The sequence below is a fragment of the Sturnus vulgaris genome, chromosome 2 (genome assembly GCF_052056855.1).
Source record: "Sturnus vulgaris isolate bStuVul1 chromosome 2, bStuVul1.hap1, whole genome shotgun sequence".
In the NCBI taxonomy this organism is placed as follows: domain Eukaryota; kingdom Metazoa; phylum Chordata; class Aves; order Passeriformes; family Sturnidae; genus Sturnus; species Sturnus vulgaris.
The window spans coordinates 30,218,643-30,244,779 of NC_142244.1; the positions used below are offsets into that span (position 1 = coordinate 30,218,643).

The 26,137-nt window shown below is 39.7% G+C and overlaps 1 protein-coding gene across 14 annotated transcripts; it reads right to left on the reverse strand.

Annotated features, from left to right (window-relative positions):
- Positions 1-612: 612 nt before the first annotated feature.
- Positions 613-22,730, reverse strand: SPICE1 (spindle and centriole associated protein 1). Of its 14 annotated transcripts, XM_088159058.1 has the most exons (18): positions 22,558-22,697; positions 22,071-22,118; positions 20,893-21,039; positions 16,998-17,085; positions 16,845-16,879; positions 16,103-16,224; positions 14,488-14,573; positions 14,054-14,193; positions 13,685-13,825; positions 12,655-12,920; positions 10,628-10,759; positions 9,835-9,982; positions 8,154-8,378; positions 5,751-6,136; positions 4,249-4,420; positions 2,755-2,851; positions 2,327-2,414; positions 613-1,503 (listed from the first exon to the last, which is right to left on the reverse strand). In XM_088159058.1, the coding sequence occupies exons 6-18, from the start codon at positions 16,205-16,207 to the stop codon at positions 1,450-1,452; spliced, it is 2,040 nt and encodes a 679-aa protein (XP_088015184.1). In that variant the 5' UTR covers positions 16,208-16,224; positions 16,845-16,879; positions 16,998-17,085; positions 20,893-21,039; positions 22,071-22,118; positions 22,558-22,697; the 3' UTR covers positions 613-1,449. The 14 variants fall into 14 exon arrangements, 11 of the variants coding, with proteins under 11 accessions (XP_088015184.1, XP_088015175.1, XP_088015178.1 ...); XM_088159049.1 differs by lacking the exon at positions 16,845-16,879 and having other exon boundaries at positions 10,655-10,759; positions 22,558-22,730; XM_088159052.1 differs by lacking the exon at positions 16,845-16,879 and having other exon boundaries at positions 8,271-8,378; positions 22,558-22,730.
- Between the last annotated feature and the right edge of the window lie 3,407 nt (positions 22,731-26,137).

Below are 26,137 nucleotides of genomic sequence, written 5' to 3' on the forward strand. Positions count from 1 at the left end.
ATCTCCTGCCTGAAATCCTCTGATTTGAAACTATAATAATTAGAAGGGAGGGGGTTGCACTCTGCATCTCAGGAAAGGGGTTCTCACCTTTCCTTAGCAAATACCTGTCTTTCAAACTGAGACAAGTTCCCATCCCAATAGTGGCATTCCTTTCTCTTCATGAGTTGAGAGATTTCTTCCAAGCAATTTAAAATGATATTTCACAAAATATAGAAATATAAACCTTCTTCACTTCCCAAAGTTATCACTGGAAAAATAAACCATGGAAGCATCAATGAATATTTGAACAGATCTTTTTTTGAATCTCACATTTTTTTTGGTTTTCTAGATCTGTTTAGAACAAGCCTTTCTTTACAAAAGACAAAACAAAACAGAAAAAAATAATCATATTTTCTCCATTCTCCTAAATCTGAACTGATTGAAAGGACAGATGCTGGCTCCACCCTATCGTTATCTTTAGGAAGAAATTTCACAGTTAAAAAAAAAAAGCCTAGTTTTGATACTTGCAGCTGTTTTCTTTCCCAGACTTGCAAATTATTTTCATTTTCTAGATCTCCACCATAAATATTTTGGGCAAGGTTTACTACAAGATAAGGAACAGATAATGAAGCATTTTCTCACAGTCTTAAATTTTATAGGTAATTATTAATAAAATAATTATTACTTTAAAAAGTCAAATAAAGCCAATATAAGAACCATGGTCATTAGAATATTACATAAACACACAGCAAACCAGCTTAATACAATTATATATATCAGTTTTCTGTTATATAAAAGAGCACACACTTCAGTACATAGCAAATGAAGATTCTGATTTCAACTTCAAATAGTCACTTTATATTTACTATAAAAATACTTAATTAGATTTTTGAAAAGCAATCCTCCAGTCCAGATGCAATCTCTAACATGTTAACTGTACAGAAAACACAACTTTCGGGGAGGAACTGTAAATAACAGAAGGAATAAATTCTTCCTGATGCAAATCCTTATCCACCAGAAACAGACTGGCTTCCTAATCTCTACGCTCCTTTTCAACACAGGTACCTTCCCTCATCTCGGCTCCTCCTGACATTTTATTCCCATATCTTGTGCAAAGAAACACTCCAGAAAGTTTCACAGGCAATTTCTAAAACCTCCTGCCTTCAGCATACCTAACAGTGGTATCAAGGTGCTCACTTGTAAACTCAGGCTGCTGGAGCTTTACAACGTCATGAAAGGTTTTTTTGGTGAAAAGGTCACAGCAGTGTGTCCAGCTCAGAAACTCATTTCCAAGGCTTCCTAGACTGCCTTGTAGGGCACAAATACAATAGGCACATGGACTCTTCCACACTAATGGCACTGACATGAAAACACTTCAGAGTTAAACTGTACATCTGTAGAGAGAGATTGTGATTTATTTGTAATTCACTTAAAAAAATTTAAAAATACAGGTCTTGAGCTCAGCTTCCTTTAGACAATGTGCATTGACAATGCAAACCACCCTTCTTCTTTTTGCTTTTCTACCTGTAAAAGAAGAAAGCAGTTGAGATTCATATACAGTAAATTTCCCATAGACTTGTGGTAGGATTGTTGTCTGCCTTTGGCACCATGGAAGGAATTACACCACCTACTTCAAGTCACATCTACCTTAATAATTTCAAATTTCCCTTCTAGGGATGTTTAGTTTCCTGTAAGGATAGGAAATCCTGGACCCTAAAACTCTCTTCTCTTTATCAGTATTTATTTAGGTTATTTTAGACACCAAGAAATAGGCTACTAATATGTTCTCAAGGTTGCTTTCAAGTCTATAAATAGCTTTTGTGATTGGTTTGTAAGTCTGTACCACTACATATGTCCCTGTGAAAGCATTTCACTGCAGACCATCTTTTTCTTTGCACATCAGGAGTCAGAAATCTAGACTGGGGCTTTCTCTTTACATTTGGGTTTATTCATCCTTCAGCAACTGACTTGTGCAACAGCTAGGTAAGAGCTTGTTTGCCTGTTGACTGTGGCTTTACCAGTACATCATAATGATGACTTGAGATTCTCTGGAGACACCAGGGAAAGATTTCAAAGGTTTCCAATTCTAACACACTAAGATGCCATAGGAAAAAAGAGTTGCTCACTGGCAAACAACAACTCTGTGGCAGAAAATAATGAATGTCACTAGTTCTCAGGTCTCTTCTTTCCAATCGTCTGTAATCCAACTTGCCACAAATCAATTAAAAATAGCCTTGGGATATTTACAACAGGCTAGAGCTCTCCTCCCTTCATCCAACTTATGATGATCTTTTCCCTTTTATGAAAACATATTTAAATTTTCTGGATGAAGACTTTTCAGTCTCACCTTTGGTCTTTGGCTGACAGAAGTTAATTTGACACTTTCTGATCTGGCACTTAAAGGTGAATAAGGTTTGCTGGAGTCTCCTACACACCTGGAAATATTCAAATAAGACTGGAAAAAGTGAAAAACAGAAGTGACTACAAGAATATTACCTCTGATCCTGAGTTAGGACCCCTCATCAGCAGTCTTTAACAACACATGTCATCTGTCTTGTGTCAGATTGCAGATATTTTAAATACAAAGGAAGTTGTGAAAAAGCTATTAGACCTTTGTCCCACTCAGAGTTTAATGTGAGAAAGTAAGGGAAAATCCACAAAGCAAAAAAAAAAAACCAAAAACCAAAAAAACCAACTTTCTCCATTGTGTTCCATTTCTGCTGCATGAGTAATTAAGATACTACAAATATGAAATAGTAAAGGGTGAACTATTACCTTCTTATACTCGTCATACTGACATGGGGAACACTGTCATCCTTGGAGCTGTCCACAGCCACGGGAATAGGGATTTCAACTGTCCTCCTTGCATTTTCTAGGCAATAAATAATTGCTTGATTCCAATGAGAACACAGCAACATTGCACAGAATTCATTTTGTTATACCATTTTTTCAGAGGCATCACAACCTCTTCCCAATTGCACAGATACACAGACCAGAAATAAAACATCAGGTTAAAAACCAACCTCACACCCACTTTCTGAAAATGACTGACAATGAAAGCAGAGACTCTGAACAACTAAAGACAATGCTCATCTATATAGAATGATTCTTCCACAGTTAAATTTTCTGTGTTTTTTGCAATTAGAGGCCTAGAGACTTCTGATCTCTCACCTCTGTTCCCTTAAGATTTTACTTACCATACTGAATTTACATTCCAACAGCCAAACAAGCATTGAAAGCGTTATGACCCAACCAAGGAGTCAATGTGTAGGCACCTGCATGCAAATGCCCACACACTGGTCCCTCCTCTCCCTCCTTCCTCTCTCCAAGTCCTTCCCCCTTTATACATCCTCTGTGGTTTCACAAGGGGAAAGGACAGGTGTTCCAGAGAGAGCATGTGTATATAGTCACATGCAGTTTTGCTTTTAATGACAATGACTTCATGAAAAGATAAAGCAGCCCCGACTGCCTGCAAAGTAATTTTTTTTATAGTTACATACTATAATCTATGAATCTTGAACGAGCAAGTATATTCCCCAAGCTAATTTACCTCTTTACATGACTGGAAGTTCCAGTTATTTCTTTCTATTACGATGGGCAGTAACTGAGCAAGACAGTCTGACGGAGAAACTACCCAGAAGACAAAAACTAAAATGTGGTTGAGAATAGGATGACCACTCTGCCATGAGTTTAAGAAGCCTGATTCAGAGATTTCCTCCCAAATTTGTCCTACACTAGGACACTGATGTAAAAACTTTACTCTCTTTTTCACCCAAGATTCTGCATGATAGAGGACTGATTAAAAAGCCCAGTGCTGTCCACCAGAGACTATCACAGAACCAATTAAGTTGAAAAAGACAGATGGGAGATCAACCTTTGAACACCACCTTGTCAAACAGACCAAAGCACTGTGTGCCACATCCAGTCTTTCCTTAAGCACCTCCAGGGATGGTGACTCCACCTCTCTGTGCAGTCCATTCCAACACCTGACAGCCCTTTCTGTGAAGAAGTTCCTACTAATGTCCAAATGTAGCATCTGTTCTTCAGACAAGAACATCGCAAAGAGCAGGTTCAACATGAAGCACAGTATTTGCAGCAGACTAATCACTAAGAAGATAACTTTAGCAGATACCTTTTTAGCTCTCTGAAGTAAAGGATGTTTATACCACACAGTCAGACCACAACCACTGCTGCAGTAAGATAAGGACTCTCCAAAGGAGAAAAACACTTTCTTACTAGTTCTTATTTCTCCTGAAGCTGGATACTTACCAGTGTAATTCAGGGATGGGGTTGGAACAGGAGACAACATTGGAGGGACCATGTCAGAAGCAGCTGACTTCTGGTGGTCTATCAACTGCAACAGTTTATCCCATGCTTCTGTACTCTGGTGATTCAGCTCCGCTATTCTTTCCTCCAAGCTCTTTGATACCATGAGATGACTCTACTTAGATAATGGAATAATTACTTCCAATTAAAAATTTACAAATTTCACCCTCAAGGAGGGCATACAATATATTTCAAGTACTTCTATGCATTTAGCTTTCAAACTGAAAGTGAACATAATTATGTAGCATTTCTGTGAAAAATCTGATTCTGGCTCTTTTATCTTTGTATCTAAGTCCTCAACTGCTTAAACATTACAGTATTTTATACTGGTCTTCCCTCAAGTAGGAAAAATACAGTTGTTGTCCATATAATTTGAGGGAAAAAACCAAACCAAAGCCAGTAAACATCCAGCAATAAACTACAATTAAGAATACACTTAATCAGAGGGACACATATTCAGGAGGGTCTGGGGAAGCAAAAGCAGGTTTCTAGCAGAAGTGTCCTCATCTTTAAGCCAGATTTTGATTGCTTTGACCTCTTCCCCTCCCTCTCACAAACTGCTTCCACAAAAACAACACTTACTAAGAGTTTGCATCATCTTGTACAATCAAATGACTGAATATTACACAACATAACCCAATGTGGAAAGTGACAACACTCTCAGCCTATATTTAAATGAAGAAATTAAAAATCTTCAGGATCCTTAATTTAACAGTCAAACAGCCACTGTGATATAACAAAAGACAGTAGCAAGGGCAGGGGTGTTTTTGTGATATTAACTTCGCACACAGGGATTCTACTGAGTAACTGCTTAGTTGCAAGTCAATTGCTTTCCCACTTAAACTGAAGCCTTCAAGGCCTCTCTTCCCCAAAATCTTTGGGATTTTCACAGAAGAGGACTGACAGGACAGACCCAACAAGCACATACACTACGATCAAACATTTGCAAAAGATGTATTTGCACTAACTTGAATCTCACCTGCTTTTGGGTCAGAGTAGCAGAAGAGATATATGTTGTGGCTTTAAATATGCATTTTTGCATATTTAAAATGCATACATTTATTTATTTAAAATGCATAAATATGCATTTTACAAGCTTGACAAGAAGCTGTGGGTTGGTGCAGTGCTTTCACTGCTAATAGTATCTAAACTACAAGAGCTTGGATCACATTGCAACACCACCTCCTTTTAAATCATAACCTTAGAAATGTGCTGCACACTCTTCAGAACCCATGTACAACATAGCCCCAATATGAGAAACTACTGCTGATCTGCTTACGGAATGGTAAAAAAAAAAAAAACAAAAAAAACCCCCACAAAACCATAAGTCTTCAAGCAAACAAATAGTAACTGACAACATGAAAGACAAAAAAAGCACCAGTAAATTATGGGAAAGCAGATCAGCAGAAAGGAGTTTCATCTTTCCATTTCTGTTAAATTCTGACCTGTCCTTGTGAAGAGTCTGGACTAGAGCCTGCATTCTGTGTCAGGTCTGGCTGATGTAGACAATCACTTTTGTCTCCAGGGACACCTCTGAATTTGCTCAACTGAGCTTTAATGACAGCATTCTGCCGTGTGAGCTCAGCTATCCGTCCCAGCAGATCATCATTTTGAAGGAACTCCTCAGCTGCGCTGTTTTGCCCAGTGTCACCTGGACAGGACACATGGATTTTCTCATGGGAACTCTCCCAGTCTTTGTCTGCAGGAGGAATTGGTTGTCTTTGAGGGATGGGGCAGCTTTCCTCAGTTGTACTCTGTATCCTTAGGGAGGAAGGTAAGCTCCTTTCCTTGCATGGCTCTCTTTCAGTAGACTGGGAAATGACTGCAAACACTACAAACACAAAATAAAGGAACAGTAAGGGAAGTGACATGTGATCCTCACTGAGGAAACTAACAGTGACTTTACTGCATCAGGTTACTAATAAGCAGGAATTTGAATTGTAACATCTGGCCTGAATGGTGTTATGGTACTGATCAAAACCACTCTATGCAATATGTTCCTGTAAGAACTCACCAAGTGAGTATTTCCTATTGCAAACAGTCTTACATTTAAATGATTTAATTAGAGATTGACAGAGAAGTCACTAAGAAGATAGTTGAATTTCTTAGCTGACAGATCAAATACTACTTCTTAGTCCTCCATTTTCCAAAATTCAAGTACCTTACTAAGCTTTTGTTTCAATTATGGTATTTATATTGGCTTATTAACAAAACTTTTACGATACTAAAACAAAACAAAAAAAATACAAGACTTTTGGCATGATAATAAACTAACTTCTTAGCCCCTAAAGAGGAAACACCGTGGCCAACAAAAGTAGTCAGGTATTTTTTTGTGGTCATCATCAGCAAAGAGATAAACACACCACAGAGACATGACTACAGTTACAGCACTGTCTGCTGCTACATTCTCAGTCCAAGTTGACTTTTGTGACCAAAACCAGATCTTCTATGCTTCATACACCAAATAGCCCATTCCTTCACAAGCTTTCATTTTTGCCTCTTGAGTGGAGATGAACACTTAAAAATTTACACTCAAGTGTGTTTTATGAATCTTTGAGCACAAAGAAACATTCATTACGTTTAACATTTGTTGGGCCATTTAGCATCAGTCTTAAGAGAGCAACAATATATTTTAGAGAAATCTTAGAATACAGTTCAGCATTGCTGTTTCAAATGACAGAAAACATCTGATAGCTCTGAATGGGACTGAAACCAGACACTGCTCTTTGTAGAACAAGACCTTTAGTTAATTTCTTCCAGACTGCTTATGTACCTCCTCACAGCACAGCAGCTCACCAAGTGGCTGAATTAGATATAAACTTCCAATTGCCTAGCCAAGTTCTTAAAAATCAAAAGGACTTCTGGTTATTTTTCTGACTTGGAAAAGGCTTAGAAAACACAGCTGAAAGGGAGGAAAAAGGAGGAAAACCCCAAAACCCAGTCCTTTACCCTCTTTCCTGTCAGCCACCACCAATCTGGCCACCGATGTAATTATCTGCCTCTCAACAAGGGTGTTATCCAGGGCCCTGGCATGTTCAGTGTGCTTACAGTGACAATTGCAGCAGGAAACAGCTCAGTTTTAGAATCACAGAGCACTTCCTTCTGATCACTTCAGTAAGGATGAATGAGAAACACCTTCCCTAATCAGCCTGATTAACCTTCTTCCTCCCATGTACCAGAATTGAGCTACTAACCTAAAAAACTTGTAAAGCCTATGGATACTGAGACAAGACTGAGCTACCTGGTTATCTGGCACCACATAATTTCACTCAAAATTTCCTCAGCCATTTCCTGTGTATTAAATGAAACCCAATGAGAACCTGGCTCCAACAGCTTCCAAAAACCCCTCTGCTGGGAAGATTGGCTCAAAGCAGGAGCACACAGCCTACAGACATCCTGGTGTGTCTGCAACACATATTGCAGAAACAGAAGTTCCAGGCTTCAGTGGTCCCACCATTAAAGGTGATGGAGGCTGGATTACATCATCAGCAGATGGAAATCTGAAATTATGTGCTGTAGGTCATCAACAAAGTGCTTCAGCTATCACACAGATATGGTAATCAAAATTAGTACAGAATAAAAATGTCAGTCTGGATTGCCACTGACAGGACTGCTGCCAGGAGATGGAAAACATGAAGTGTCTGTAAAGGCTGTCTAGCAACAGGCGTAGTAACAAAAGAAATGCATATCTGAGTGCAGCAGTAGGATATTCCAGCTATAGGGCCAGTAAGTCTAGGCATACAGATGAAAAATCTTCCATGGAAAACACATCTTCAAAGGCAGTGTGAGATTGAAACAGTAACATACAACATGTACTCCTAAATCTACTGCAGCCAGAGAGATCTCACCATTCTGGAGGAAAGATAATTCCTGATTGCTCTTCTGTTGTGGTGGTGACAACAGCACAGCTGGCTGGAAGATGTGAGCTGGAAAACTACTACCAGATCTCATATCACCTGAGGTACCTGGCTGCGGGTGAAATATTAAAGGAAGCTCTTCCTGTGGAAATTTCAGTGTATTTTCCCCATTGCCTGCATCAGTCCTGGGCTCAGATTTGGTCAAATCGGGTTTTTCTAAAGCAAAAGACAAAGCAGGGATAAAAGTTAAACAAATGAACAAAACAAAAAAAGGAACAAAATTACTTATAGTGAAATAACAATGTAGGAAAAATATCAGTAACAACTCTTACATGCAGATACCTGAAAAGACAAACTAGTGTAGAGTATGTTCCACACATGCTCCTACCTTTCTTCTGATACTCATGTACGGAATTCTTTCACTCAAACAAATTATAAATCTTTACTGGCCATAAGAGCAAGAAGAACCTTTACACAAAGCCTCACAGTTTCAGGATAGTAGTATGAGATATGTTTATAGCTCACACACAAGACTTACAGATACATGACTTGAACAGGTATTTCAGCTGCATTTGGTAATATTCTCTTGAGACAAATCAAACTTATGCACTTGTCCTAGTGCCCCACATTATAAATTTGATGGCAACAATGGTGTAAAAAATAATTCAAGGCTTTTTTGAGCTCTGCTGATTTTATTATCGTTTAATTCAAATGAGACATCTCCTCAGTAAAAAAAAGTAGTTATTCTTCTCTATTTAACTAAGGAAAGTAAAGAAAGAAGATGTGGAAATTCTAGTGCCACAGAATTGTTAAATGTGAAGATTTGGGTGTTAGGTTGGGGGTTTTTTGAGGGGTGCTTTTCTGACTGTTTGGATTTTATATTTTGGGGGTTGATTTCCTTTTGCTTACTTTTACTAGGCCTAGGTAAAGCACAGAAAAAAGGATCTGGTATGTGACTTCTTTTCAAGAAGAAAATGATTCCAGGAAGAAAGCTTTTAGCTATAGAAAGATTCACAAAACCAACGTTTAACTATGGAATACAAATAACTCCAAGAAGTCTTGGGATTCACAAGAAGTTACTGACCTTGAGTGTAAAAGCAATGCATTTAAACAACTGACCAGGAAAGACAGCTGGGAGAAAACTCAATGGTGACAGGTGGTTAACAGTACTAGCTGAGTCATGTTTGGTTAGTCTGGCCACCAATCTACTGGCTCAGCTTAACCAGTCTCCATGTCACACATCACCCAGCTGGTCACTCCCCTCTCACATAAAGTCACAAACCCCAAGTGAACGACCTCTGTGACTGGTTGGTTCCAGGCCTCAGCTGCTGCTGTTCTGGCCAGCAGCATCCTCCAGTGTCTTATGGAAGGACCAATCTCAGACTGTCAGAGTGCTCAGCAACAGGAAACGGAGATCTTCATTATGTTGAGTTTGATTTTTTGGGGTTTCTGGGGTTTATCAGGACCCTCGGAATGAAACTGACTTTGGAAGCCACCTTAATGGGGGAAAGCTACTCTTCTTTATTTGTGCTCACAGCAGAATTTGCAGAAGTGACATTCCCGCTCATGCAAGAGATACTTGTGCAAGCAGACATCTATTAAATACCAGATTTTCCACTACAGGGATAAACTAACAACTCCTCTTTCATCCTTCACACATTTATGCACACACCTTGGCTGTTTGCTGGGCCTCTGCTTGCAATTCCAAAATGTTTTGGACTTTGTTCTCTTTCAGGTTCTACCAAAGGGAGGCCTTTAAATGCTTGTGTGAGACACATCAGCTTTTGATCTGTTACTGTCATGTATTGCTGAAGTTTCTTCTAAAGGAGGGAAAAAAACCAAACATATACAGAATTACAGAGATTTGTGTTCTACCAACATAAATTAGAAAATTATATCCCACAAACAGTACTGAGAAGAAATTTGGCCTCTTAATACTACTGCATGATTCTGCAGGATTCCAGTGAGGATTATATATTATTGTCTCCATGCTCCTCATTTATAAATAATTTGTTTTGCCTTTTCTTACTCATGACATCACTTCCTCTCTAAGGTTTCTTAATTGCACCATTTCTAAATGTAGCCAATGATCAAATCTACCTCCACTGCAAACTAAAAAAAGGAAAATGTAGTGTTACATCTACTCATTGCTCCAGTACTGTAAACAGAAGTGTGAAGAAAGATGCCTAAACTTTTAGATGGATAAAGTAAAGCTCAGTTTCACAGAACCAGAGCTTTCTCAGGCTCTGAAGTTAAAATAAAGATAAACGAATGACTTTCCAAACATGTCATACCCATACCTGCTACTGTAATTCTTGCACTCCGCATTCAATTTTATTTCTTTCCTTCTGCTCATTGTTAAAATCTCCAGAACATGAGACAGTGCATCTCAGCCCATACTTGCAACAGAACTCAGAATTCTAACACATAATCCTGGTGGATAAGGAGCAAGGGGGGATCAGTACCTGCATAGTAATGTTTTCTTCCCTTACTTTAAGAACTTCAGCAGTCAGAGCATCAATCAGTTCTCTGTGTTCATTCAGCATCTCCTCCTGCTGCTGGCTCATCATCTCTTTCTCACGCAGCTGAATTTCAGTCTAAAGAAGGAAAAAAATTGAAAACTTACTATAAACCAATAGACACATATTTGAAAACAGGAAGGAGTAATTATGACATCATAATGTAACAGCTCTTCCCACTACTGTTAAACTTCATTAATTTCATAACGAAATCAAATTGTCAGGGCTTGAGAACTGCCAGAGAGCTTGCTATTTATCTTTGTTCCTCCAAGACACTGTAGGGAATCCTACACATCCTTGTTCTTCTCCCTTTACAGCTTTTACAGGATGTAACGAAAAGCATTTTCTCTCTGCAGATACAGTTTCTTAAGTCACTAAATCTACATGCAGGAATCAAATAATTCCAGGTGTGCTGATACTTATCAGTATCCCATGCTGCTTGTGTCTAATCTTTAATTTCCCTAATTAATTAATGAAGACAAATTTAACTAAGTAAAGGTGAAGGTACTTGCTTTCTAATATTTTCCATCAGAGAGAAAAAGTTCTACAGGGTTTCAAAAGTATGACGACCAAACAGCTCTGCATCCACATGAAATGAATAAATGAATATTTTTGAGACCAACTCACAGATACTGCCACTAGACACAAAGACAGGCAGATATACCTCCCTTAAGTATATGAGAGGCAAACTATCCATTTTCTGTTTCACTTCCAGCTAGAGAGAATAGGTTTTTTTGTACTGATCCAAGTGAAGCATGCTGGCTCAGAAAATGGATAAAAAATCGTGTACCTGGTCCTCTCTTCTCAGAAATCAAAGCACAAAAGAAGCACTGCTACCCTGGTAGCAGTGATGAAGCTTCTGGATGCCTTAGATCACACTGTATCTACTAATTCTACACAGCACTAACCTAATCTTGGAGGAAAAACTTCCAAGCAGCTCTTATATTTATGCATAGGGAAAACATCAGGGTTAACACCCATTCCTATCCCCAGGTACGATTTAGGTCTGGCATACCTGAAAGAAGTATTTTCATCCCAGCCCACTCCCAGGTGTGGCTCTAATCTCTTGAGCTTTAACACTGCACCAGAACATGCAGCAGATAGGGAGAATAGAGCAGCACAGATTCAGGGACTATGCCCATACTCTTTTGGTCATGTGGATCTGGCAAAGAAACAGCTTTCTTAGCAGAATGTGGGTAAGAAGTGAATGATTAATTCTAACATTTGGAAGGTGATCTAAAAATTAGTTTAGAAACCAAGTCAGATTTAGCCATTTCCCTTTAAGAATTTTACATGGTTTTGTAAACATTTCAGAAGTTCCTTTTCCTCTTTTTCTCTAGTCTCTTCTGTATTCACTATTTCCTTCTTATAGGTGTTGGTTTGTCAATCACTTAAAAAAAACCCACTTTCATGGAAGATTCCTGAATTCAAGTTTATCTTCTTACTTTTTAGATACAATTGAGACTAAATTAGTCAACATCCTTTATTGCAATCCTTCTGATTTTCTGCAGTAAAACTGGAAGGAGAGAAAGGGAATCTCTCTAAAAATTTTGAAACCTCATGAATACTGACGTCTAACTAAAATTAGGGGCTTTCCAAATATCCCCTGCAAAGTAATTTTCTCAAAAAGCACTAGCAGTTATAATTCAGGCATTGGAATTTTGCTAACTCTGCTAGCTAGGCAAGACAGATGGTGCATACAAGTGCTTGATTTATAGCTGGCATCACAGAGACTAGGTTTATGAAACACTCAAGACAAACTGGGTTTCTTCCCAGCAAATTCTCAAATTCTAATTGTAATTAAACCTCCCTGAAAAGGAGAAAAGTCACTTTAGATTATGAATGCAGCATCTATTAAGCAAGCTTGAATACAATTAACCACATTATGGAGCTTGAGTGACTTCTTCATATTGCTACTTAAGAATTTACACCCTTCTCCATTCACTCTCCAGGAGCAGCTCTAAGTCTCTTACCTCTTTGAGGTAGCGCATCAAACGACAGAGAGCGTTCACCAGTGACAGAGTAAACCCAGACAGGCCTTCACTTCTCTCTTTTTTTTGGACCTCACGACCTGTACACCGCTCATATTCCTCCAGTTCACGCTCTACTTCCTGTATCATGTGGTTCAGAACATCTAGGCTGGGTTTGTTGTCCCTCAGAAGGTCAGTCTGAATTAAATTAGCTAGAGAATCACCTCTCTTCTGTCTAGCAGAGTTCTGTGCAGCTTGCTTTTTTTTCACTGAAGGAGAAGAAAAAAAAAGGTCACTGGAATTTCAACTTGTATAGAGATCTTCACAGTACCAATGAAATTGCATTGTTTTTTGAAGTAAATCAAAGGAAATGCCCTCTCTTGCCATAAGATGAAACAGACCATCACAGCATATCTCCCAGTCATTCCAGCTATTTTCAGATCCTCAAAAACCACATTTTCTGCTGTCACAGTAGTACCTCTCAAGGACAACTGTTTGGTGCTTTTATCTTGGATACACCTGTTTATACTTTTCTCCTTTCCAGTTAAATGCATGGAAATAGTTTGCTAATGAAAAATATCAGCTGCTTTATCATACTTAGTAAGCAACTCTCCTTTCATGTTACAGCTTGTCACTGATGTCAGTCCCCTCACAAAAACATGTACAACATGGGGACTGAAATGCATCCTTTATCTGTGCAGCACTGAACACGAAACTGGATCAGAACTAGAAAAGTCCTGCCCAGGAGAGAACTCCACGACCAGCAAGGTAATGGAGAGCATCAAAGGGCTGTTTTTATGGTTCCCAGAATCTTAAGGACTTAGCTTTGCCAATGAGCATGCAGAACACAGGAAATACACTAGACAAGGAGCTGTGGAACATCCAGCCTTAGACATGCTCAAGACTCAAGGACCGCCTAATCAAACCCTGGTATTAACCCAGCAATGACTTCCAAAAATCCCTTCCAACCCACATTTTCTTATGACATTAAGGACCTTGGACAAAGGGTATTTTATTTTTAAAAGTACTAAACTCTTTGCTGGAATTTGCTTTTGTTTCCTTGAGTTTGGGTTCAGCACTTGTCTCATAGCATCACTGGAGTCTAGAGACTCTTCTTCATCTTTATTCCAAAGTCTTGAACGGGTTCTCCTGATTACACTGGTAGCATTGAGGGCTGATTTAAACATTAAAAAAAAAAAAGTGCACAAGTGAAATATTTCAGGCATGTTCTTAATCGTAATATGTTCTAGAGTAATTTTATAAAAAGAGCTGTCTTTTTAGTCTGGAAATACATCTGAGCCAAATTAGCATACATTTCTCTCTCCCCCCCACCCAAGAAAGGAACTCCAGACAGGATCCTATGAACAGCCCAACAACCTTGCTGTGATTTGGCAAATCCCACCTGACTGATCCAATGAAGGAGAAACAGTTGTTGGAGTCCAAAGAACATTTGATTCCTGTGATAAGGTGGTTTTTCTCATATCCTTTTCAACCCACAACTGAGAATTCACCAAGGAATCTTCTTCTCTCAACCGAAATAGCCTATATTCAAAACAAGAATACAAGTGAATTGTAACAGGACAATGGCACAATTCCAGATTATCTGTCTTGACAGCATTCCTAAAATTTCTGCAATTGCTCAGGTGAGTTCCCTGCTCACCTTCATTCCCAGTCTCAATGTTACAACAAGGCCTTTCCCTGGAATTCTGAAATCAGGAAAGGAAGGCAAAGGGAAACAATAAGAACTACCTTAACTATACCCATTCAACATCCTTTTAACTCCACCTGTTCCAGTGTCAAGCAGATGGAAACCTGAATGGATATATTTGTACCGACCTGTCAGAATTGATGCTGGATTTGAAACTCAAAACGTCATGGTGTCCATCTTCTAATGATGTTTCCTCCTCCTCTTCATTCAGAGCCTTTTCAAGAGACAACAAAGAAAATAAAAGAGAATTCAGAAGAAGTTAGAGACCAACTTTATGGAATTGTTTCAAGAAAAAAAATCAAAAACATTTTTTATAGTTTTCCCCTCCAAAACATACTTAAAATAAATATACCACACAGAAAAAAAAACCCAAACCCACATCTCTTTGTAGGAAGTTCTGGGGGACTTTAGTGCCTAAGAAATACTGATACTGACAACTGTCTCTGAAAATAACACAGCAAGTGACTAATTCAGTAACCAGTATTTTCTTTGTATGATTTATATTAAATATGAAAGCCCATGCAAATTAGAGGATAAAATAAAAGCTGTTAAGGCTGTACCAAAACAGAGATACAGCAGGCAAAATATGGAAAAGAACCTGAATCGATAGCATTTGTAAAATTTCAGTCATTTGACATTAGAAGCTAAACAACTTCATAATGAGACCTACAAAAGTACATTTTTAGTCTGTGTGTAAAACACAACCAGAAAAAATACAATCCTATGTATTACATTTATAACCAAATACAAATAACCAAATTTGGAATTAGGGTTCCTCAAACTGACAGGTTTCTGAGCCCCTGGGTAGGTTTCACCACATAGCCTTTACCTGTGATTTTCATAGGCACATAAGAACTCACAGAAGCTTGGCAGACAATCAGTACTTGTTTCTTTTAAAAATTTCAGTTTATCCTGCAGCATGCATCCAGTGACACAGCTTACAAAGGTGCTGCAGTTCACTCCTCATATTATAAAAAATGAAAAACAAATGCCACACCAAAATAACACTTCTAACATAGATGTACCACTGCCCAAATTACAGATATTTTTACAAGATAGTAGGAAATGGGAGAACTATGGGAATGTGACACCATCATTTTTGCTCCCAACAGCCTGTTTGGTCTTCATCAGAGGTAAGTTTTTGGGGAGCATCATATGCCTGCTCTCAAACCCTGTTGAGCATTCCTGGTACAATATGTTGTTAAAAGAAAACAGAGCACAAAGGCAAACTAAATTAAGTTTTGAACAATTTTTAAATTATTTACAACAAATCTGAACAAATGTAAAATAATGCAAAATATTAAAACCTAAACTTGCAGGATTCATCAAGGCTGTGGAGTGAACTGGGATACAAATGGCTGTAGCCCCATATATCCAGACAGAATTGGTAAATCAGACATATTCTTAAGTGTAACATTAGTAAGTGACACAGAAGTTCTTTTCTTAGACTGTAATTACATTGCACTCTTCCTGAGAATTACAGAATTTAAAAGGGAGGGTATGCTAATGTGAGAGAGCTTCTAGAAGACATAACGATGCTTGTTTCTCATAGCCGAGGGTTAAATCAAGAAATCACGATTTCCTAAGTCTCACAAAAGAAACTCACCTCTGTTTAACTTTGTCTCCTATGAATGTTATCAACAAAACCCGATTTAGTTCTGCTTGGAAACTCTTTGAATAGTCTTATTTTGTGCCAACAAAAAAGTCACAGAACCTGCATGCATGAAACAAAATATGCATTACCTGGGAATCCATGACAGATTCACTAAGGATGGAAAGTTGACTGGGAGGATGACTTTTTAGTACAATGGGTCCTTGAGATAATTCTTGGTCACAATTAGGAGCCATTGTTACATTAGGAAAACCTAGAGGAATTAAACAACACAGGGAAGAATAAAGAGGTCTTGGTCTGTACTTATATTGCAGCAGTTTGTACTGAAAATCAAGCTCCTGTACTTCATCAAAAAAAAGGGTTACAGGGATGTCACTTTAAACAACAACCCAAGACCAACCATAGGGTCAATTCAATACACTGGGCCACATACCCAGCTTTTGTCCTTCCCACCTCCATAAATACACTTGCCCAGAAGCAGTTTGCAGGATCAAACAGTCACTAGGAACAAAAGAGAACGACAGCCTACACAGAAAAACCCCTAGGTTTAAGATTTCATATACGGACAGCCAGTCCTGCCTTCATGCAGCACAAGGATCCACAAGCAAAATTAAGCAAAGGAAAAGCCTCATTCAGGAATTGCTGATAAATCTTCAACCACATCCAAGAGCAAAGAATCAGCTCAGGCAGCAATGTAAATCAGAACTATTGCAGCAGCTTCAACCGGTGCTCTGCCCAGGGCAGTAGCTTGGCTGTGAAATGGTGAGTATGAGGTGTTTCAGAGCATGTGATGTGAAATTCCACAGTGGACCAATACAGTGGAATAACCAGCCATCAGTCACTCTCTCCTGCCATGGGAGGTGATAGCCTCACCTGTGTTTCATCCAACATGAACAGGATCAATCATACTGTGTTAAGACAATGAGATAAAAACAGTTAAAAAGGATGGTTTGCGAAGCAAGACAATCCATGGAAAGCAAAGAGATAATTTTAAATGTGCTACCACATATAGATGAGATGTTCTACCTGTTCGTGTGCGAGGAGCATCCTTAAGCAAGTCTTTTGCCGCAGCCATAACCTGACCATCTTGCAAATGGTACTGATCAGACAGAATCTGAAAGTATAGTGCATAAGGAAACTTTATACTGAGTAGACTGATTCTTTCCTTTAATTTTTTCTGATATTGTTCCTCTAAGCAGTTACTAAGAGAACAGCCAACAAGAGAACGTTTGCAAAGTTGGTATTGTGCAATTAGATCCTGAATAAGATAGATCAGAGCACCATGCTTCATTCTGAGTAATTAGAACTCATACTCTTTTTCTGAAAAATTAAAGTTATTACTTCTGAGGCACCCATCAGCACTGACTCTCTTTAGAACAAATCCTTTTACTCCCTCTTCTCCTCCCAGCCTGACACAAGCTGGGTATTTATGACATGCACATCAAAATAAAAATATATCTAGCAATTAAAAAAAAAAAAGCATCCTCAAATCATTTGGTCTCATTGTTAAATCACAGAACACTTATCTACATCTGACACCCAAAACATGTACTATTTGATGAGATTCAAACCAATTTAAGCAGACTTGTTTCATTCAGTCTTGCCTCCTGAAAATCCTACCTAAAACTTAAGCCACATACCACCAAAAGTTCCAGCAGACGTAAGCACAGCTGACTACATCTGGCATCAGAAGACATTTTGGCATTCTCCAGAAGATGTAACTTCTGTATTCAAATTCTCTCTCCCCAGATCTCTGTCTAGTATTTGAAATCCATCACAACAGGTGTCTCTAAGGAAGGACGTCTTGGAGGGCAAAGCAAGAGGCATCCAGCTACCATGAGCCAAATGGAGCTGACTTGTGAGGAGAACACGATTTAAAGCTCCTCACTGACTCCTGGCTTCATTCAAAAGCTAGAAATTGAAAACTAGTAAAATTATATCCCAAAACCCGGGGAGAAGATAGATATTCTTAAACACTGAAGGGGAGGTATGTAAGTGACCTGTACTTCATCATGACTCATCAAATTGATCCAGAGACTGTGAGAACTTTAGAAGACCTCACAGAAAAGGCTCATGTATGCCCTCCTACTCAAAATTTGAAAACTGACTGACAATTTTTGCTCCTCCAGGAATCATAAGAAATTGTTTTGAAATTATTTCACAGTACTCTATGCTGTTATTTCCAGAGTTCTTTTTAATGTCCATTGGTAAGTTTGCTGGCTTACATTTAGCCTCATACAAAAAATTCTAGGCAATGGCATTTCACTTGTTTCTCCTCAACCCCCTATTTTACTACATGCTTTGTTATGTCACAAAATAGCCCTGCATATCTGAGTTCCCACGTTTTTCTAGTCTTTTGAGCTTGCATTACACTGCAGTAAATTAGACTTCTCACAGTAATTTAGCAAATCTGTGAATATTCATCTTTCAAGCACTTCGTGTATCTCCTTCTCCAGACCACTATTCAATTTTCACATTTGATACAAACTAAATCTAGTCTTTCCATTTAGCAATCTGACATCAAAACAATGCAGGTTTTTAGACAGAGTTATTATACCAAATCAGCAGAGGAAAAAAAGTAAAAAAGTTTATGACTCATTTCCTGAAGGCAATTAAAATTAGATTGATATGTATAACCAGACAAAAATTACCCTGATTAGTTTGTTTTTACCCTCCTCACTAGACCTTTCTTGGCATCAGCAGGTTTCTAGGCTCTACCCTCCTGCTGAACATGTTATGAACATTTTTAGAGCATTGCTCCCAAGGTAGATTAGTTCACATTTGCTTGTGATGAGAAGAAAAAGTGGTATCATCCTGTAACCCCTTTAGGCCCATTTACACACCCAGGACAAATTCACTGAGCAGTGTGCTTTGTCCCAGTTTAGTATCACCTTCCCTCCTGTTTCAGATTGTTATCAAAGTAAAATAAACTGGACTCACCCTAAAATCTCTCCACTACAATAATCCATTTACCTCTACTCTTTGGTGCAATGCACTAACATTATTTTAAACATAAGGACCAATCAGTGTGGTACTTAAAACATTCACAGTCCTAAGTTCCAGAGTAAACTCATTATCTTTCCATTCCGATTTTTAGGCAGACAAATCTCCACAATATTAAACTTTTGCTTATCCATTTTATAACTCTTTTGTAATGTCTTTCTGTTCAACACACAACTACATAAGAAACAACACTAATAGCAGCACCTTCTTAGCTTTTGTCTCCGAGTCTCTTGCAGTTGAGCAGGATTCAAGAGGCTTAGAAAGCTACACTAACAGCACTAAAAGAAAAAGATCACCAAGGTAACAGACAAGGAAACAATTCTCAGTGGTTGTGTTCTACTGGGGGACACAGTTTCCACAGTTACTCTGAACACAAGACTTGGCAATTAACAGGATTTAAGTTAGGGAGAGGTGAAAATGGTAACCGCCCCAGCTGTTTTGTTTTTCTCTACAAACAAGACACAAGTGTTTGAAATAGCAGCAGCCAGATCTGTTTCATCTTGCCTGGCATAATTTCTTTTTGTCTTCCTTTTCACTGATTCAGAAGTAGACACAGAGTAAACTTAATAATCTCTTACCTATAAAGGGGAAAACTACTCAGGAGGAATTGAGATTTGTGTATTTCATCAGAAACAGCAACAAATATAGAAGACTATTTCCTAAACATGAGTTTCACATCTGCAAAATAATTAAGTCACATAACAGGTAGCCCAGATAAATCTTAGAAAAGATGATCTAGTCTACCTTTTGTGACACATAACTTATTTCTGCATGGAAGTATTACTGAAACACGGCTGCATTAGGGAAAGTGATGTAGAGGTTCTGCTGAAATATGCTTGGCAGAAAAGTACTGAAGGAACAAAAGTCCAGGTCTGAGGGTTCATTAGTGCAATATCCATAACACAAAAATTCTACTGTGATTGCAGAGGAACAGGGGTCAAATAGAAAACTAGGTGGTGATCTTCAATTCTAAGTACTTCCATTTGTTTGTCTATGCTTGAATGTTCTCAGAGATTAGAAAGAGACTTCTGAAAAATTACAAAAGACAAAACAATAAAGTTTGTGATTGTTAGTCTACTGCACATTTACAGAACTACCAGATCACGTTTATTTTAACTGCTAAGTGAACATTGTTCATCCTCGTTCTTTACCAGCACAAACAATTCCATCTGTTCGAGTACAGAGGTCTGAAAGGTAATTTTCAGATTTCAGGTTTCCATAAGACATGGCAAGGAGTGATCTGCCATGTGAAAAAAGGAGATCTACCACTTTTCAGTGACAACTACTCTCTCTGTTAACTAGGCTTGGTTTACTATTACAGTTCAATATTCAAAAGCAAATTCAATAATATATTTACAGTTAGAGTGCTTTACAATGCTGAGAACAAACTTTTCAATCCTCAGATGACAAGCTTGTCACCCATAGCTTATCTGTCTTTGTTGTGTCAGTTTTCTTCCCTTAACAACTTCTTGCCTCACCCTTTCAGCCCCCTTGACACTGCACTTTCTCTCTTTAAATAAGCAGTGTCCCTCCCTGATAGAGAAATGTTCATGTTTGTGTCAAAGAAAAATGCTAGACATGAGAAAGAAAAGACAAGCTGGCAATAAGAACTCAAAGAATACACATACTTTTTACAACAGGTGAACTCTGCAAACAGTTCCTGCTCACATGAAATGAGGCCTGCTGAATAACAGAGGGCATAGCCAGGCAACCTGGGTCAAACGTGCAATTCCGTGTAACAACTGGTTTGTCACAGTCTACTCCAATCACTGCAGGCATGCAGCACACAGAGTTTATGCACACATGAAATCAAGTTACCCAACAAGAGGAGCAATTGTGGCTTCCATGTGCAAGAGCAGTTTTCCAGTAGTGCTGCAGAACACCTGCAGCAGGCTGCAAGGGCAAATTTAGCTCTTACCTCACGCATCAGAGCCAGTTTCCTTTTCTCCAAGGAATTTGCATCCAGTTGCTTTTGCTTCTTCCATTTTCTGTTCAGTGCTTTCTCTTGGAGTTCCAGATGTGCCAGCGCTTTGTTTTTTGATTTGTGTATTTCGTGGCGACGGAGCTACAGAAACAATTTCAAAAATCAATCTTAAGCAAAATTTGCAGGGAAAAGCTAATGAGCTCCTCTTGATTTTATCATTCATGCACTGAACATTATTTATGCTAATTTCACAGCAGTGCCAATGACAACCTCATAAACATCCACAAGTGAAAAATGCCATCAGTACCAGCCAAATTTAAAGCAGCTCCAAAGGTGAATGAGGAAAGTCTCAATTTCTGTCTTCCCACTGACTCAGCAAGTTTTCTCAGCTGTAAAGGGAGGCAAAACCCAAACACTAGCACCTGTAAGGTGCATAAAAAGACAAAATGCATTTTCCTGATTTACCATTGTCAGTCACCAGGTATAGTGTCTCCCTTCTTCTAAAAAATTAAAGAAATTGAATGTGTGAGGTGCTTGCTAAAGTTTCTAGATGCTACCAAGCCAAACACTTGTAGAATTAAGTCTTTCTCTACTACTATCACCATCTGTCCTGACCTGTCAAAACTTATAATAGTAGCTCATACTGCCTCTTCCATCCTGGTAATTAGTGCTATCAAGAAAATGTAAATACACATTTAAATACCTACAAATATAATGTAATTAAATAAATGTAAATACACGTGATCTGTTTATTGCAAAGAATTCACATACTTTAAATGAAAATTGAGTATTTTCAGAATTAGAGAGGCTCCTCAGACAAAGCACATCTTTCAGTCCTTCCCAGCAGACCTAGGACCTTCAACTAATCCACTGACCTTTCACATATTTACGTTTTTATGCTCTTATGATGGCACGCCAATTTATTGAAATAAAAACTGCAGCTACTGCTTCCCAGTGGGAACAAGCAACTGAAAAACACCAACTGCCAGACTTGGGGATGCTTGATATCATAAACAAAAAACCTAGCACTAAAGAGCCAACACGTTCAGAAACTTGAAAGAGACGAAACATTGGCAGAAAATATCCCCCTAAGCGTGGTAAGCCATTTTTGTCAGACAACCAGCTAAACGTCCTTGCCACAGGGACAGAGCAGTGACTGTTATTAAACTTACAATATCCTCAGGAGTTGCACGGTGCACTGTCAAATCATGGACGGTACTCTGCAAACAGGAACCAGAGAACACGTCAAAAGTCATAACTGAGGGGAAACTTCATGCTTAAAAGTTACATAAAAAAAAAATCAAGCAACCTTTAAATTACAGTACAACTAGCCTAGCACTATACTGCTGTGCATTTTTCTGGCGCTGCAGAGCGTTCCACCCTCGGCGGGGCAACCACCAAAACCCACACTTCCACCAAACCTGAGCGCGCTCTTTCCCCAAGAGATGCAGGAGGCCTGGCCCCGACCAAGGCCAAGGACACCAGAAGGGCAGAATCCCCCTCGCACACGGCGTGTCTGCCCGCCCAAAGAACCCACACGTAACCCGGGGGCTTCCAGTGCACAGCCCCTGCAGAAGGCGATGGATCCCCCAGCCGTGGGCACGGAGGTTCCCGGGCCTTTTTCCCAGCGGAGGCCGCCCGCCAGTGGGAAGCACTTACATCCCAATCCCGCCTGGCGGCTGCCGCCGCCTTTCTAGGGCCCTTCCTGCCGGCAGCGCGAGGCCGCGGCCCGCGCAGCAGCGACATCACGGCCGCGGGAAGGGGCAGGAGCGCCGCCACCGAAGGGACCGGTTTTGCTCGGCCCGCCCTGAGGGGAGGGGCGGAGTGTGGCCACCTCCGCCCGCCTCTTCCTCCTCCTCCTCCTCCTCCTCCCTCTCCCTTTCCCGGGTTGCCCTCCGGCCGCAGGAATAGGAACGCGCTTCCTGCGGCCCTCGGGCTTTCTGCGAGGAAGCAGCCTCTGCCTCCGCCCTCCCTCAGGGCTGCAGGGAACATCCCCCCCACCGCCTCTCTTAATTAGAGCAGTGCTTGGCTTCTCCAGGCCGCTCCGTGTGAGCTGCTTGTTCTCCGTGTCGCCTGGCCCTGAGTTTTCTACTCGTTCGCTTCACTGTTATCCCTCCTCGCTGCAAATACCCTCCAAAGATACTTCTCAGTGCCCCTCTGAGGAAGCCTTGGAAATTTCCCCATGCGAAAATGTATTTCAGATGCTGTTATAGGTGGTTCAGAGCAGAATGTCACACAAACCATGAAATTAAGGTGAAACGAAATTAAAGAGTGACCCTTGTTTAAAGTTAACAAACAGATCCTGTTAGCTGTGCCACCGAGGAAGGGTGTACCTCCGTAGCCACAAGGAATTTCTGGTTTCTGTAAAGCAACTGGCAGTTCTGAAATGAGTCATTTAGTTTACGTGTAATATATTCCCTATAGATTTAGCCCAGATTATGCCACAGATCCTCCACTTCCCTGCTAGACAGATGAAGACATGATGTAATTACTCCAAAAGGTTACAGTCAACATTTTGTCTTGCAGTGTGAGCATAATATTTTGTCTCTGAGAGCTGGAAATTGAAAGCATAAGGTTTATCAGCTTTTCATTCAAAACATTTTCCATTTCACCAAGATTTCCTGGTGCTTAGGGTCCCCATCAATGTAATTCTGGCTTTACCAGCATCACTGTAAAAAAGTTCATGTGAAGGTAATGGCTAATGTATTGAGGGAAGGAATTGTTTTGCATGTGATACAAGGAGAAGATGAAAATCACGAGGGGAGAAAAAAGCATTAAAGAAATTCAGCAATTAGCTCTAATGAAATGCTGCAAATGTGGAGGTTGCATGTCGATTTCAGTTTCCATCTTGACACTCAACATATACACCTGAAGGTGATCATCAGAGTTCAGCCTGTGGGAAGAGAAATACATGCGAGGCAATTCTGTGTTGGTCTGAAAATTTGGAAGACAAAAGTATAAATCAAGGGCACATCTGGAATTCCCTCTTAACATGGCTTTAAATTGTCTTGAAGAACAAGGCCTACTGAAGGAAAAAGCACTAAAGGCATAATTGCATCATTACATCATCTGTTTTGAAACCTCTTAAATCTTTCTGCTTTTATTAATTACAATAAAACATAAATGTTAAATACCTAATACAAGCAAATATGATACAAGCCAGGGACAATTCTCATTCAAGCAGCGTATTCTCAAATATTTTGCCCACCTATAAGAAAAGTTGGAGCGGGTTCTATCAGAAATCTTTAAAGCCTGTCTACATTTCACTTCTCATTATTCTTCACACTGCATTTTCAGCAGTCTGAAAATGTGGCATTATCTCTGCAGAAGCCAACTGAGCATCTACAGTATCTATTAACTTGCAGAGGAGCTCACATAAGACAGAGACTACATACGCAAACAGTAGTTTTAAAACATCACGTTTGCAAAAAATTTCGTTTATTATACATTTATACTATTTCCCTTTCTAAGTTAGTATGATTTAGGGAATTCCTTTGTAATATCCTCTATCCTGGATATTTTTGCAGCCATGGTTACCAGGGGAAATATAGTTTCTTTACTGGTTTGGGGTGGGGTTTTTTGTTATTTTGTTTCCAACAACAATGAGATTTTCTGCTTTTGTGCTATAGAGAAAAAAAATCAACAAAAAACTCAAAACCACACTCTTGTGACCCTCTCATCCAGCACAGTTCCTCCTTCCCTTGAGACACTCACAACCCTGGGCTTTATACTGGAAAAATGGGTCCTGTTACGAAATACGTGTCTTCCACACAGCCAGAGACAAGGGCCCAGGAGCATTGTCCCCTTTTCTGGAGGTTTGGCACCCTGGGCTCATGGGCAGCCTAGAAACAACACAACTGAGGGCTGCCCCTCTTCTCTCCAGTGACTTTAGCATCAGGGCTGTGGGGAGGCTTCAGCAAAGGCTCTCTTCCCCCTCACAAGGCAGCTGCATTTCAGGTGAGGCTCTGGTCCTTGGCTCTGCTTGAGCTGGAGCTACACCCATGTGACAGCCCTGTCTGTATCCTTTTGGCCCAGACCTGCTGACTGGCTTCCTGCCCAGATCTCAGATCTGCCTCACCGTTGGGGACTTGCCTGCTGCTGATGGTACTGTGTGTGTCCCTGACTACCATCACCAGACTTGAGTCACTAGCTTATGTTGGCCTCAGATCTAAGCCATTGCTATTGACTTGTCCACCAATCTCGACTCTGTTGATTCCATACCCAGGCCCTCCCTGCTTGTCTTGCTCAGATCCTGTGAGATGGGGCCCTGGCCAGTGAGGTCCCTGCTCTGCCTCTCTCTCCCTTCTCTGTGTTGTGACACTTAGATCCCTATCCCTTAGGGAGCATCTCGCCCTTTTGGCTCCTGATGCCGAGTACTGTTGCATATACAAGATCACTTCCACTGACTCAGATCCATGGTGTATCTGGATGAGAATACTGTCTCTTAGAGGGATTGGTTCTTTCTTCCGAAGTACATGCTGTCCTTCAAAAGCAAGATCCAGGTGTAATGAAAAGGGAAAAAGCACTACTCATCTTTATCAAAGGGTCTGAGTGAAGTGTTATAAGTCAGCCAACCTCCATTTGTTATCTGGAAAAGTAATGAAACAAGCTATTCGGCAATCAGTGCACAAGCAACTAAATAACAGTAAAGTGATAAGCAGCAGGCACTCTGCATTTGTCCAGAACAAATCATGTCAAACTAACCAAATTTATTTCTTTGGAGATAACTGACTTAGTAAGTGCTGAACGGAATAGGTGAGACATGTCTCATGTAGGGCTTTTGACATTGTCTCGAACACCACTCTCATAAAGACAAATTGGTCTCAGGTGGCATTAACAGGAGAGGAGTGTGTGATTTAAAAGCAATTCCCAAACTGGTGCAATGGATATTTTCCTGTCAATAGAAAAGTATATCAAACGAAGAGATCTGATCTGTCTGCTAGATTGTTTGCTTTCATTAGCAACTTGAAGGGTGGAGTTGACCTTTGACTTCAAACTTCCACAAATAACACCAAGTCAGGTAGTACCACACCTTGGAGGCAAAGATTTCAACAAAGGTTTACCATTGCTAAATCACAGAAAGAGCCTCAAAACAGTGAAATGAAATTAACATAAGAACAATGTATGACACTTAGAAAATTTGAATTCTCAAAGTAAAAATGAGGGAAAATGTGTAGTCTTTGGTAAGATACTATAATGCACATCTAATCAGGGAAAGCACTTTAAGAATAACATAACT